Here is a 14,894-nt window from a genome sequence, read left to right as displayed (position 1 = left end):
TTTAAAAGTCAATTTTCTTTTAAAATTTAACTGCTGAGCTAGCATCAGTGAAAGCTACTATGCTTATCATGGCTAAACCAAAAAGAGTCAACATTTTTTATTACCAACAGGTTTTTATAAATTTATGTTGAAAGATGTGTTAGTATAGTTTGGGATGAGAGTTTAATGTCCTTTTGTTTGTATTCCATATTCGGTTTTATGAACCATTTGCTAGCAATGCAAATAATTCCCTTCAGCACTTTCTCAGCTTCTGTGTTCTGGCATCCATGATGTTCAAAACATCATTTACAAAAAAATGAAGGTAAATGTTGACGAATTGTATATTGGAAAACCTAATCAGATATAAGATATGTTTTTTTGAAAACATATCCAGCATGTGGGTTTTTTCCCACATGAACAGTTCCACTGAAGTCAGTAGGGCTACTTTCACTCTGAACTGTAGCCTTGAAGGAATGTTTTGTCATTCACACATTCTTGTATAAGTCTGTTCATCAGTAGGAAAATAAACACTTATTTTGTACCTCTGCTTTAAATTGTAAAAAATAGGCAGAAGCAGCTTGTCCATAAAAATTTACCATACACGATCTGATTCATTAGATAATTTATTTTTTGCTAACATATTCCTTTGACTACAATTTAGCGTGTTAAAATAAAGTTCTATTACGCTAAATTAGTGAGTCAGAAACTTATGAAAAGTCATTATTTTAAATCAATACTAAAAGTAAGTGTACCCAAAATTCTAGATATGAAATCTGGCTTAGGGTACAGAAGAGCAAAAAATGCATTTACATGTTCAATTTTGCTGTTGATTTTGGTTTTAAATATTTTAACACCTTCACATGTATCTGTCTGCATTTGAGAGAACATATTTTACTTATGTTTGGACAGACAAAATTAACTGTGTCTTGTTATCCTTTGTCTCAAATTACATGGAAATTTCCAATAAACAGTTGTTAGCAATTTTCTTTCCTCTTTCCTTCTCTACTGTTGGTTTTTTAATTTCTTTCTTTATCAAGTCCTCTTTGCCTCCATTTGCCCTTACTTCTATTAGTCCTTCAGGCTTCCCTTATGCTTCTCCAAATTGTCACTTTCCTATGTGTTTGCCTGCAGTTTTGTTTTTCTTCTCCCTGTCATTCACCCAAGATATTCTTTATCCCACAGATTTCTAAATTTTCAAACCAGGCACCAAGACCATCATTCTCACTAATAGGAAGTTGGCTTCTGGAAAACTTTTAAGTAAAGTGGATATAGATCATTGACTGCTATCTCACTGCTGCTTTTAAGGACTATGTACATACAGTAGCCATCTCAATTCATTATTACTTAAGGGGTCATTTTAAATTCAGACAGACAAACGACATACTAAGCAGAAATGTTTCAGAATACATGATTAGTTTTGAACAAAGCAAAGTAGTGAAATTTAAAAATTTATTTTACTGTATAAAACTTTGAACATTGGTAGTCATTGTCTGTATGGAAGTAAACACTTTGGCCACTTTGGAAGGGTGTTGTCTGTTTCCGTTTTTTATTTTTTTAAATCAGATTCACTGAAAACATTTGCTTAAACTAATTAGGAACAAGATCACCAGCTGTAATAACAGATGAACCATTAAAATGACTGTGTCCAGTGGGAAAATGCATAGACATTTCAGTCTTGTATGCAAGACTATGCCACTGATAGTCTGGTAGAACTTTGTTATGGTCTTCTGTTCTAAACTGGAAGGGTAATTTGATGGTTGTAAACTTTGCAAGTCACTAAGAATCACAGAGAACTTGTGACAAAGAAGTAGGATAGAAGACAGAGTTATTACCTGTAATCTCATTCTGAGTTGAAGTTTACAACGTAGGAATATTTTCCATTTTTATATTTTGCTGCAGTTGGAGGCAAATCAGATTTTGTGACAAACTTCCATCCCCTTTTTATTCTTTGCTTTGAGTAGTTACTTAAGCAGTTTCCACTGACTGCCTGATGCACTTATGTTGTGAGAGTTTTGTGTTACTTTGTAAATAAAATGAAAATAATTTGGATTGAATTCTTTGCTTCATAAATGTTGTGCAGTATATGAAGATCTTAAATGCTAGATCTTTTCCACTTGAGTTTATACTTCTGTGACTCGAGTGCTGGAAATGCCAGTAACACCTTTAGACCACTGTCTGTGTTTTGGACCTATATAATTTCTGAATTATGAAAGTTGGAACTGAAGAAATTTCTTATCTTTGCATTTTTTATATATTCCACTTTAAATTTTTATATATATTTCATGCGTATGTATAATTTACTAGATTTTTGCATTCTTGGCTTGCATCAATACTCAGTACCACTTTTAATGTGAGATGAGAAATGACATAAATAATTGTAATTGAGTTCTTTAAACAGTGTTGAAGTACTCATAGAATAGATGCATTATCATCTAGCCTCCAATATTCATGTGTAGATGTAGTGCACAGTGATCAGAAGACATGCATGTGGTTACCTTCCCTGGAATACAATCTTCCATCCCTCACCTTTTGCTTAAAAAAAAAAAGCAGTTGTAGTAGACTTCCAAATTTGTCTCTTCCCTTTCAAGAACTGCCTATTGAAATGGTTTCATTTTTTTTTTAATCTTCTTTTTTCCCTAATACTGTGGGAAATTACATCTTAAGGATAGAGCTCCAAAAACATTGTGCTTATGTCTCTACTTGTTCAACTGGGAAATGACAATTCATGTCTGACTCTCTTTTATTTGCTTTCAGGTAACATTGCTTTCCTTCCTAATTGAAACTGAAGTTTCATTCCTTGACTATATTAAAGGCGGGTATGTGATTGGCAACAAACCTTTCTTGTTTTCACAGTCTTATTGTAATTCACTAATAATTTGTATATGTACTTTGCATATGATGACTCTAAGTAGTATCTGTAAAGAGCTGTATTGTTTCCTCATTTTAGAGGCTGTACTTCCCTACATAAAACCTGCAGATAGTTATTGACGTAAGTTAAGTTACGGAACTTCACTTATAATGTTGGAATTGGTGTTGGTACTAAAACACTGAGATTGAGTAATGACCTCTGATCAGCCAGTGAAAACTGGATTAACCGAAAGGGAATTAGCTATATACTATTAAATTAGAAAAATGCTGTTTTATTTCTTCTGATTACACTGACCTTTGGTGTGTTTAATATTGGCATTTATTTAGAGCCTTTCCCCTTCAAAGGCATTTTTTCAATACTAATTATGTAAAATCTCTAACATTCAATTTCTCTTTTATCGTCATTTTCCCAAAAGGGAAGTAGAGACAGAAGCATCAAATGGCTTACCCTAGAACATGCCTGGAAATGGGATTGAATCTCAAAAATTCCTGGCTCTTAACCTCCCTTCCAGAACACAATTCTTCTCCAAGATAAATGGAAATAATTTGTTACACATTCCTAGGCACTTAATATGGATTTTTGAGGCATACAGCCTGAATATACATTCTACATTTATTTTAAAGCATTGATTACCTGTGAAGAAACAAGTTACTTTTTTTGTGCCAGTCTTCAACCAGGCTTCAGCTGAAATAAGAGAGAAGTCTGTGTTGTGTTTTGGCAGTAGCATTATAGGGCTTTGCCTCTGTTCCCAACAGTGGTAATCCTACAGATGAGAATGTGCTTAAGGTTTATTCCTAACACATTCATCACTGAAGTTCAAGTTAAAGTGACGCCCCCAATCATAATTGCTAGCTACAGAGAAACTGTCAGTAAGCTATCTCGACTGCCATTGCATTCAAGGTTTTGAAAAACCGCAACCTGAGGTTGTACTCCATACTGAACTGATAATTTGCAGAGGGAATGGATCATTGTTAAGACGTACTCCAAACTGTTGACCCTAACCCGTGGACTGCTGCAGAGTGTAATTTTTTTCTCTCTCAAGAACGAACAGCCTCTTTGATGTTTCAATTCTCCCAAACAGTTAAATTTTAAAGTTAGAAAATCCAAATTCACTGCTGTTTGATCTCCATCCAAGAAAATAAATATTTTCACGAAGAGTTAATTCAGTCTGTTACATATCTCAAAACAGTGTCTTTTGGCTCATTAAGATTAAACCTGACAAGAATATTTTATGCACAGTACTTAAAAATGGGAATGCTTAATTAGGGTTTTTAACATGGATGTAGACGTATTCTCTTTAAAATTCTTATTCAATATCTTTGGAGAAATTTGTGATTTGACTTGCTCATTTGGTCGCTCTTTGGTGGCTGAACATATTTTCTCATTTGGATAGGATGCAGAGCCTCTGCAACATTTCAGATTTGATTGGTATTACAATGTTGTATGGTATACACGACAGGTTATAGGTGACCTTCAGAGGGAGTTGTATAGGCCCATCATTGAGGCGTGTAAGTAGTGGGACACATTAGTGGAGGGAAGGGGCTGTGTCAGGGAGCAGCCGTCCCTCCCCAGAATGGCTGGGGAGCTGGGAGCGGAGCTGGGTAGCATGGCTGGCAGGGCAGAGTCTCACCAGCTAGGGCCCAGTTGTACAGTACATGGGCAAGGCAAGCACAGCAGGCCCAGAGATGGTGGCCAGGCTCAATTAAGAGTCTAGATCATCAGGGAAGTTTGTGGTGATGAGGCAGACCAAGGTCAGGCTGGGAAGGCAAACCACAGATCTGGGTCAGGATCAGGTCCAGCAATTGCCAGGCAAGCCTATGGTGGACAAAGCCAGGATCAAGCCAGGAAGTCAGTCCATGGGTCAGGATCTGGATTAATGGAGTCCACGGCCAGGCATGGGCTTGGCTGAGCTGGAGACCCACACTCCTCTGACGTAGCTCAGGCAGGGACTGAAGGCTAAGCTGAAATGGGGCTCCTGAGCCAGTGAGGGGGGGTGTGGTGGAGGGCGAGGTGAGTCTGTTTAGGGCCATTCAAAGGCTTTTTAGTACACTCAGGACCCCTACACTTTGTTCCAGGATGCTTCTGGACTGCAAACTATCAAGCTCTTCTAGAATTGCTATCCTTGCTTCCAGTTCAGTTCAGTTAACTGGAAACACTGCTGCTGGAATACTTCTTGTCTATATTTGCACTCTTCGGATCCTACAGTTTCTCCTCAGAGAGAATTTAATTCAGTTGTTGACTGCATTAGAATCTGTTACAGTTTAGCAAAGGTAAAACTTCCTAATATAGGTCAGGCATGCTGTCAAGGTACTACTGCCTCTTTAACATTTGAAGAAAATGTTGGCTTTATATGCTATAAAGAATTCTATCAGCACATTTGTTTGACAAGCTGTTCTTCAGGCACCTAGATTGCCGTGGTTAGGAAACGAGTTATTTCTGTGTTTCTGAGTCCATTTCCAATGATCAGTATGGCTTGTTGTGCCTGCTTTGAATCCCTGTGAGTAGCAGATAGACAGCTACTTGAGATAATGGAAGAGTACTTGGAGCATCAAGGTTCTGGATGTGATTTCCGTATGAACAGTCATGGTCAATCTGTTGTGGAGCCCTTCTGATTTGTGCAAGTGTTCTGTTTTTAGTAGAGAATCCTAGAGTTTGAGAGAAACAGGTTACTTTATTAGGACTGCTGTTGCCTTTCTCAGGAACATTCCTGTTGTGGCCTTTAACAGAAGTAGAAAATGGGCATCCATCCGTGTTTACCAAAAGTTTGTATTGAATGAAGTATATGTATACACAAATGCATGAAGAAGCAGTTTTGCCTCTAGTGTAGCTGTTTGTTCTTTGAAGTGTGTTGTACATACATGCCACAACCTTCTTATTCCCCATTCATTCAAAATTTATCTCTACAAGAAGAGTGTGTATAACAAACTGAGGAATTAAGTTTTATATCTAAATTTGGAAAGAAAAGAATATAGTGGGTGCATATGTAATCTTTTTAGGGTGGTTTATCACATTTCTCACTGAGATGTTTCAATACAAGTTAATAAACCTAATTATCTACATTCTATAAGCAAATAATACAAATGTTGAATACAGATAACACTGTTATTCTTACTGATATTTTGTACATATCTCTGTAACTGCAAGTCAAAGAAGACTTGTGATATTAATTAAGGGGTAACCTTAAGCTTTTTTCTCTTTTATATAAAGAGAGTATAATTCAGTAGAATGCTCTGTGCTTAAAAGTATGAGCAGTAATACTTATCATTTAATTATTTTATATAGAATCTTGTTTAGTGGTTCATACAGTTATTTCTATGTACATGCCAGTGAAAACTGTAGAATTACTTGTATAAAATGTTACCTTTCTTTCTGCAATTTATACAGTTTTGTAAACATGACCAGGAGGCTGAGCCTCAGAGTCATTTTCTTGGCTTCTCTCTTCTTTTGTTCATCTCATTTAATACTGCTACATATCAGTTGCAGTCCAGTTGACAGATTTTGAAGAAAGGGTAAGAGAAGATTTTGTCATTAATCAGTCTGTTTTCCTATCAAGTTTGTCCTCCAAAATTGTTTTTTTAGTTCCCTGTTTTTCTTCCATTTAGTTAGGCAAGGGGAAGAAAACACTGATTCTGCACTAGGCACAATATTAGCTCTTCCCTAAATGGATGCTTATGAAATATTTCATGTTCAGACCTTTCAATGTAATTGATTTGAGGTGTCAAGAACTAATACTGATTTAATGGAAATCTTGACAGCTTCCACTGCGACAAATTGGGATTACAGTATTGATTTCATTTATGTTTTGAGTCTGCATCTGTTTAATTGGGATATTCCATTATAAGTATCATCAATATGACTTGGTTTTTCAAAGAGCTTTGAAGAATCAAATAGAAGTTTGTCCGTAAATTCTAATTTCATTTTACTACATAACACTGGATTTTATAGTGGTATGGCAGGAAAGAGGTGGATGTCTCTTTTGCATCTGAATATTAGATCGTGGTGCCATCTTAGTAGCTGGCTTTTCCTTACATCTTGATACCTAATCACATATTTTGCCACACTGACCTTCCCACATTTAAAATGGGTACATTGTGCTAAAAATTAATGTATATTTCAAAATCAGATTTCTCCTGCCACTTCCCAATTAATAACATATTCCTATCAAAACACCTCCAGATATATGAATAAGCTCAGGAATGTATAGGATACGGCCTTGAAGAGGAACGCAATTGAAATTATCCTGGTTTACAGGAATGACTGTCAAACAGTTTATGGTCTGCTCTGTTTTTGTCTGGAAGAGAGACCAGGAGCCAAAAAGCTGAAAGACTTTAGTGGACAGAAAGGATATTTCTGTGCAGAAGTTTCTAGCCTGTTTGACTTACTAGAATGGGGAGTGAGCTAACAAGTTACTCTAGGCTTTTGTAAATCAATAAAATTCAGGAGCTAAATCCTTTTACAACTCAAAAATGTTAAGTCATCTCTTCTGTCCCAGATTAGTGGAAGATAAGAGGAAATGTTTTCCTCCTATCATGTTAAAAGCCTTACCTTCATCCAGGTTTTTGGAAATGAACACCCATGCGTTGTTTGGATTCTAAGGGCTTTGGACATACATTTTTAATTGAACTGTATTGAATCATTGATGGTCAAAATGGAAATTTAGAATTCCTTTCATGACAGCTATTTTCATCCAACCAGTACACCATATAATGTAATGGCATGCATATTCGATGTTTGGAGGAGACCTGGTGTGAGATACAGTTAGGAAGCAAGGGCTGCCATAGCTACGTATTTTGGAGGCTTTACCATATATTTCTTGTATCCTTGGAGAATAATAAGAAGTAATAAGACTATATAAGAGGAAGATCTTATAGAGCCTTTATCAGAAAAATCTTCTTTATGTTGATACGGCATTTGGCCAAGCAAGCATCTGCAAAGGGGGAATTATAAGATAACTGTCACTGAAGACTTAAATGCCATGGAGAGGATACAGCCTCTTGGTAGTGTTAGTTACTCCCTCAGCTCCGTTGTGGAGTTCTGCACAGTAAGTGGTCCTCAAACCTTCAAGAGCTCCCCCCTGCTAACAGACCAGCTGGTTGTCACTCCGAAGCCACAGGAAGAAATTCATGTTTCCTTCCAATGTACTGTTTAAAAAAACCTAATCGTTACAAATGTTATCAAGCCTAGTCAAAAGCTACATCCAGGCTTAGTTTGTTCCCTTATGTATATTGGTGCTGATAGAGCTCTTATTAAAAGACAATAGGTTTCACCTTGCTTTCCCAAAGAAGCAAACAAAATGGCTGCTCTGTGGTTGTGAGGTGAAGATTACTGTTCCTTTTAAGATATTTTCTTCATTTCTCATGGTAGTATAGGGTGAAATCACCTGTCCAGGTATCAAATCATGTCTTTCTATACCAACTGAATTTTGGCAGAGTAGTAGTGATTTGTCCAGGTCTTGAATCTATAAGGCACATTGCTGTGCTTGGACATTCTACCTGAGTTCTCCCTTGGGACAGGACATTCAGCAGCTCAGCTCACCTAGCCAGGTGTCAATGTTTTAGCGGCTTTTTGCAAAGCCTCCTGACCTCACAACATCACTGATGTAGCGAGGTGTCACGAGATTTTAATGTAGCTCCTTGGAGAACTATGCAACTGGAAAAGCAGGGACACAGCCTTAGCCAAAGAATTCCTTATCAGAAACAGTAAGTTTTGTTGTCTTGGTGTGTTTTAAAATTTGCATCATTTAATCAGGCACCTAAATTTGTCTTGAAGACTTCAATTTTAGATGCTTTTCTTAAATTGTGATCATCCTTATTCTGAATTAATGATTTTTCAGCTAATGTCCCTTACACAAAATATAGTAATCAATAATCTTATTTAAAAAATACGGTATTGTTGATGAAAGTTAATGATAATAATAACAGTAACCTAGTAACGTGTACTTGATACAACCTAAGAATTGGTCTGTTAAAAAGAAATAAAACATGTAGTAGAAATAAAAACAAGACAGTGGACTTTCAAACCTATTAATTGCATTTAATTTGGTTCTAGAATAATGTGTCACCATGAAAACACTTCTTAAAATGTCATCCAGATTAATTTCCCAGTCATCCCATTTGGCTTCCAAAGTAGTTGTATCTGATGTTTTCATGAGACACAGCTTTTAAATTAGCCCTCCTGAATTAATTTTTTTAGTTATGGCTGGTTAATTTTTTCAGGCCTGGTGAAACAGTAGAGAAATGAATGCCTTTTCTTAATAATCTTTCACACAAAATACACATTCACAATATTACAGCTGCTTTTGAAAATATTTTCTCCAGTGGTACTGATTTGAAGTTGAATTGTTTGTTTGAAAGACCCAGTTTTGGGTTCAAAAAAGGTTTAATTACATTTTGATAGTTTTGACTACAAGGGTTGACCTTTATTTTGTACCTTTTTGCAATTTATTATTCTTTTCCTCAGAGGACAGTGGTGCCTTGTGTAACTTAGGCTTCTATGTCTCTTTTCCATGAGATCATATTCAGTGGGATGTTTCTGATAAAGAATCATAGAATCATTTAGGTTGGAACTTTAAGATCATCGAGTCCAACCGTAAACCTAGCACTGCCAAGTCCACCACTAAACCATGTCCCTAAGCACCATGTCTACACGTCTTTTAAATACCTGCAGGGATGGTGACTCAGCCACTTCCCTGGGCAGCCTGGTCCAATGCTTGACAACCCTTTCGGTGAAGAAATTTCTCCTAATATCCAATCTAAATCTCCCCTGGCACAACTTGAGGCCATTTCCTCTCATCCTATCGCTTGTTACTTGGGAGAAGAGACTAACATCCACCTCACTACAACCTCCTTTCAGGTAGTTGCAGAGAGCAATAAGGTCTCCTGTCAGCCTCCTTTTCTCCATACATATGTTGTAGGATATATGAAACAAAATGGTCATTGAAAATGTAGGGTATTCACAGTGCAGGTTTGCCCTAACAGAATTTGTTCTAACTTACCTAGTTCTCTGTAAGACATGAATGACGTTCTCTGCGGTCATGAGTCCATAATACAACGTGACAGCTGCATTAAGAGTGGGATCCAGTTTCCTGAACTACATAGCCATTTAATGCCATTTTAGACTCCCCAAAATTTCCATGGTGTAGTAAGTACCCTGCGGGCTCTAAAATAACATTAGGAACCTATATTTAGGAAACTGAAATCTAATCTATGTACAGTCATCTATAAATTGTTGAAATCAAGTAATTGGTTTAAATTCTTGCATGTTTTTCTATAGCAGTATCATCGAAATGTACATACAGATGGAAACAAATTCTAGAGATGTAGACATCTGTTTTGATCTTATTTTATACCATGATTTTTATAGCTGTCAAATTGGCAGATACCATAATATGCATACTCTTCTGCTTGGACAAAAATCATAGTCCAGATTACAGTGGGTTGTAAATGGGAGAGGGAGTTTTTCTAGTTTACCAGATGGGTTTCTGTTGTCTGGAGCGGTATACATTTAATACAGATACACCGCTTTGAGGAATACTCCAGAAACTGATGCTGTCAGTCATTACCTGTAGTTACATGAAAATTGACTTGTTCTTTTTGCCATTAGATGTGGTTTTAATATTGTCTTTTACTTTTGTTAGCCATTTTCCTTTTTAATCTTCTTTTACTGTACTTTTTCTTGTTTCTGTCTTGAATTCAGAATGTGTGAAACTCTATTTCTTCTTACCAATTGGATCAGAATAGCTGATCTAGGAAATGAGTTTACAAATAAGTTTTGCTATTCTTATGCAGAGAAAAAGCTGTTTGAGTTTTTTTTCTCAGTGACACATTCTTCAGCATGCTGAAGGATTTCTGTACTTGATGTACCTGGCATGTAGTGCTTGGAGGAGTTGTTTTACTCTTCAAACATTGCACCACACCAAAGCCCTTAAAATTTAAGTACAGGGAGATTATAGCCCAAAAGCAGTTTTGCCTAGCATTATCAATAAGGACTTTAAGCATAAATCTAGAAATGGTATTGTATTAGAATTTTTTGTTGTTGTTTTTCCTAACCTGTTCTTATCTGAGGAAGACAAGTTTTCTGCACACTATAGTGATGGTGGTAGAAAACTAGTTGACATGCACTTCTTAGGATCTTTATTCTTACAAATAACTGACAGCGCAGAAAGTCATTGTGTTTAAGAAGCCACAGGGCCTGACATTTAGGTACAGATCAAACAAAATCTGACTTGTCGTGCCATTAAAAATTTTTTGGTGAAACTGCACAAAGCAGAATGCAGAAGTATTGGCAGAAAGCTTGTCTCATAAAGCTTAGGTCTCTGAACTTTTCAGAGATTGCAGCAGCTTTCACTATTTTTTTTTTTGTTGAAGTCCTTATTGAGGCCACAGCGTTTTTAGACATATTCCGGGCTGACCATGTTCCAAGGACTCTTCTTGATACTGGGGGCATTGGTAGGCTTTTACCACTTTTTGGAGACAGAGTCCACCCATAACCTAGCTTAGTTTGTGTTAGCCTTGATCAATGTGATAAAATGATGCCATGTGAATTTTTTTTCATACCCAACTTTTTATGAAATAAATAGTATTTTCTCTGGGCACGTCAGGTTATTTGAGCAGTAAAACCACTACTGCAAGGCCAGGAGTCAGGTTGTTGATGTTTAATCTAAATGTGCATGAGTTAAATCTGCTCAGTAACTTTCAAAGAGCTTTAATCTTTGCTGATTTGGTCATTAAGTTCATAGTTGCACACACTGCGAGGCAGAAATTTGAAGGAAGATGTAAAAGACTCAATCTGAGCAAAAAGTCAATTTTCAAATTCATACAAACACTTTTTCCTGATAGAGTCTTACTAGCTAAGAGATTATCTCCAGAACGACAATATTTTGTCCTGAAGGAAGTTGTGAAACAGAACTGCGTTCAATTGGATTGTCACTCTGTAAAAGTCTATTGATTAATTTTTCTGACAATAAGTTACTGCTCCAAATACAGATCTTTATATTCCTGCTTCCAGATTTTACTTTCGTCTTCTAAGAGTTACCTTGATATGCTCACTCAAAGTATTGACTATGCTCACATGAAAGAAACCCACTGCCAAAAACTATGATATCCTGTCCAAAGATTTGATGCACAGCATGATTTCAAACATGTTCCAATTGAAGACACATTTTTAGTGTTAAGAAAAGGAGCAGATTAGTAAAAGCCTACTTCCCTTGTCAAAATTTTCCATGACTGGGGCTAAAATATGTCCAAGGAAAAATCAGTATTACTGTTGAAAATGAATTAATAATGTTTATGGATGTTAATAACCTTATTAATGATTTAGGATTTTTCATAAACAATGAAAAAAGGAAGGATGGAGTAAAGTAACTGTTTTCAGTGTCTTAATAAAATAGTGTTGTGTAGCTCTTGGCTGGAACCTTATCAAACAGTATTTTTAGTGTTTATTTCCTGTATTAGAAAGTCAGTGTCCTACAATTTGTCCACAAACAACGTTATCATCTCTTGTTTATTTTTTTAACAGTAAAACAATTAATAAGATTTGTATTTGCTTTTTCTGCAGAACTCAAATCAATTTCACAGTAGCTATTGATTTCACAGCCTCAAATGGTAAGAATAAAAATAAACATCTTGTGTATGTATGTACTGTGTTCAGTTTTAAGTGTACGTGTGTGTGTATGTATCTCTATCAGTATTCTGTTTAACTTCATTGTATTGCTGATTATCTGTGTGCCTGGCACCACATGGAATCAGGATTCCATTTTGCTGAGCAACAGACTAGAGGCCAATTCCTGTGGAGAAAAGCAGGGCAAACAGAACAGATAAAAATTGAAAAAGCTATATATAAAATTGAATAAGTAGGAGCAGTTTGCAAATATTTGTGTACTTTCTGATGTTTGTTTGTTTGTTTGTTTGTTTGTTTATTATTGCTGGGAGAAAACTGGCTAACTTAGAAGACCCTATTGAGAGGGGCAAAAGAAAGGAATTTCAGGTGGAGTGAGGCTGAAGTGGAGTGAAGCAGAGAGAAGTTTTGTTCCTCCTCCAAAGCTGCTTCCAGAATGTCATAATACTTCTGTAAATTTCATCTTAAAAGTGTATATCATATTATAAAATGACACAAATTTACAAGTCTAATGACAGTTTCTTGCTGCCCTTTCAATGCTGAAATAGTTTACAGCTACTATTGTTAACCTATTAAAAATGTATTCAGTACATTGCATTTTTACCTGATACAACCACAGTTATGTATATAGGAAATAAGTTCATTTTCTTTTCATGATCTTTTCTTTTCAATTTCTGCTTTCTTAGATTTCTATCATTTTTAAGAGAGAAAATTTTGAAGTGATTCAGTTTTAAAGTAAATCTGATCCTTGCTCCAACAGGTAACCCTTCACAGCCTACTTCACTGCACTACATGAATCCCTATCAGCTGAATGCTTATGGCATGGCACTGAAAGCAGTAGGTGAAATAATTCAGGACTATGATAGTGATAAAATGTTCCCAGCTCTAGGTTTTGGAGCTAGACTGCCTCCAGATGGAAGAGTATCACATGAATTTGCACTGGTAAGTAAATAAATATTTATATATTGTTTGAATTTCTTTACTACAACAAAATTTTGGGAGTTAAGATTGCAGTCTTAAGCAATTACTGGACAAGTAAAGAACAGAGAATGTGCTAATTCTTCTGCCTAAAAGATGTTACTGAGAGAAATCCAGAGTCAAGAAGTCCCCGTAGGCCAAAAATAGTAATAAAGAAAAGTAATCGTCTTTAACCTCAGCTGTAGCAGCATGAGAAACAGATGCTTGAAAGACTTCAGATTGAAGCTTATCTATCTTAAGCAAGTGAGTCATGATCCAAGATAATCTTTCATTATTATTGTTATTGTTCTCTCATTTTCTGGGATGTCTTTATCTTTTATAGGCTGCTAGTTTAGAGACATAGAGATAACTAAGTGGACTATAAGCTGAGGTGACAAGAACAAACCTGAGACTGGTCCATGGATCAGTTAAATTACAAACCTAAAATCTAACAAGATTTGCTAGAAAGGTTGATGCATTACAACTGATGCTTGTGATTAGTGTGGATGTTTATCTGCTTGCTTATTTTGAGGTTTTTGTTCTTCTCTGAGTAGGATAAAGTTGTCAGAATTACAGCAAGTGTAGGTGTATCAGGTGAGTTTTAATTAGATAGCAGCGAAGACAGGGCAGAGGACTGGTGATTGTAGATGTGTATTTCTTCTGTCAGCCTGTGCTAGAAAACAATGCCACATGTCTTATCTCAAGGAAAGGTTTTCCACATGGATAGTAACAGGTGCAATTGCCGATATTCATTTGAATCACAGACTTTCTTTGGACTTCCGTGTAGCAAGTTCAAATATATTGATACATATAATCTTAAGGCTATTAAAACAGCAGACTTATTCCTGGCTACTTTCAGTTTTAAAAGTTGTTTCTAAAATTAATTCAGTTAGTTCATGAGGCATTGTGATGCTTTTACAGAGGAAAAAACAGTCTTTTTTTCCTTCCTCCATATATAAACATATATAGGTGTCTCCCATTTAATGCTAAGCAGTGTTTTCAGCACTCTCTTTTAATGTTCTAGATCAATTCTATGAAAAATGTCCTTTATTTTTCTAGATTCTCAGAGAGGTATATTCTACCTCAGAGTGAGATACTGGCACATTAAGCCAATGAGGTGTTGGAACATGAAGGGGAGTAAGGTGATTTGGAAGGTTTTGAAGCCTTACATGGATCATTTGTCTGGCCTGACATGGGTCATTAATCTAGGATTTAGCTTTTATGTTTGTATTGTCATCTGTAAATAGGTATCCTAATTATAGAGTCGTTCTGGAGAGAGGTAGTAAAATGCCTACCCAAAGAATTTACAGTCCCAGCCATTTCAGTGGGTTCCCAAAGAGTAAGTTCCTTTCTTCATCTGTTTATACCAGGTCGAAAATCAGTTTTCCGATGCAGAAACGTTGTACCAAAACAATGAAGAATTTATAGTTTACCTTATACTTACATAGTGCATGAACATCAGGATTTGGCTACC

The 14,894-nt window shown here is 36.1% G+C and overlaps 1 protein-coding gene across 1 annotated transcript in view; it reads left to right on the top strand.

The window, feature by feature from the left end:
- The window catches only part of CPNE8 (copine 8), a 109,650-nt gene that overhangs the window by 78,622 nt on the left and 16,134 nt on the right, over nucleotides 1-14,894 (top strand). Inside the window, exons 13-15 of the mRNA XM_050911185.1 lie at nucleotides 2,734-2,795; nucleotides 12,404-12,450; nucleotides 13,224-13,405. Of these exons, the coding sequence (XP_050767142.1) occupies nucleotides 2,734-2,795; nucleotides 12,404-12,450; nucleotides 13,224-13,405 (291 nt within the window). The remainder of the gene's footprint in view (nucleotides 1-2,733; nucleotides 2,796-12,403; nucleotides 12,451-13,223; nucleotides 13,406-14,894) is intronic.

This window comes from Gymnogyps californianus, chromosome 1, assembly GCF_018139145.2.
Source record: "Gymnogyps californianus isolate 813 chromosome 1, ASM1813914v2, whole genome shotgun sequence".
Classification (NCBI taxonomy): Eukaryota; Metazoa; Chordata; class Aves; order Accipitriformes; family Cathartidae; genus Gymnogyps; species Gymnogyps californianus.
This window is presented reverse-complemented; position numbering and strand designations above follow the sequence as displayed.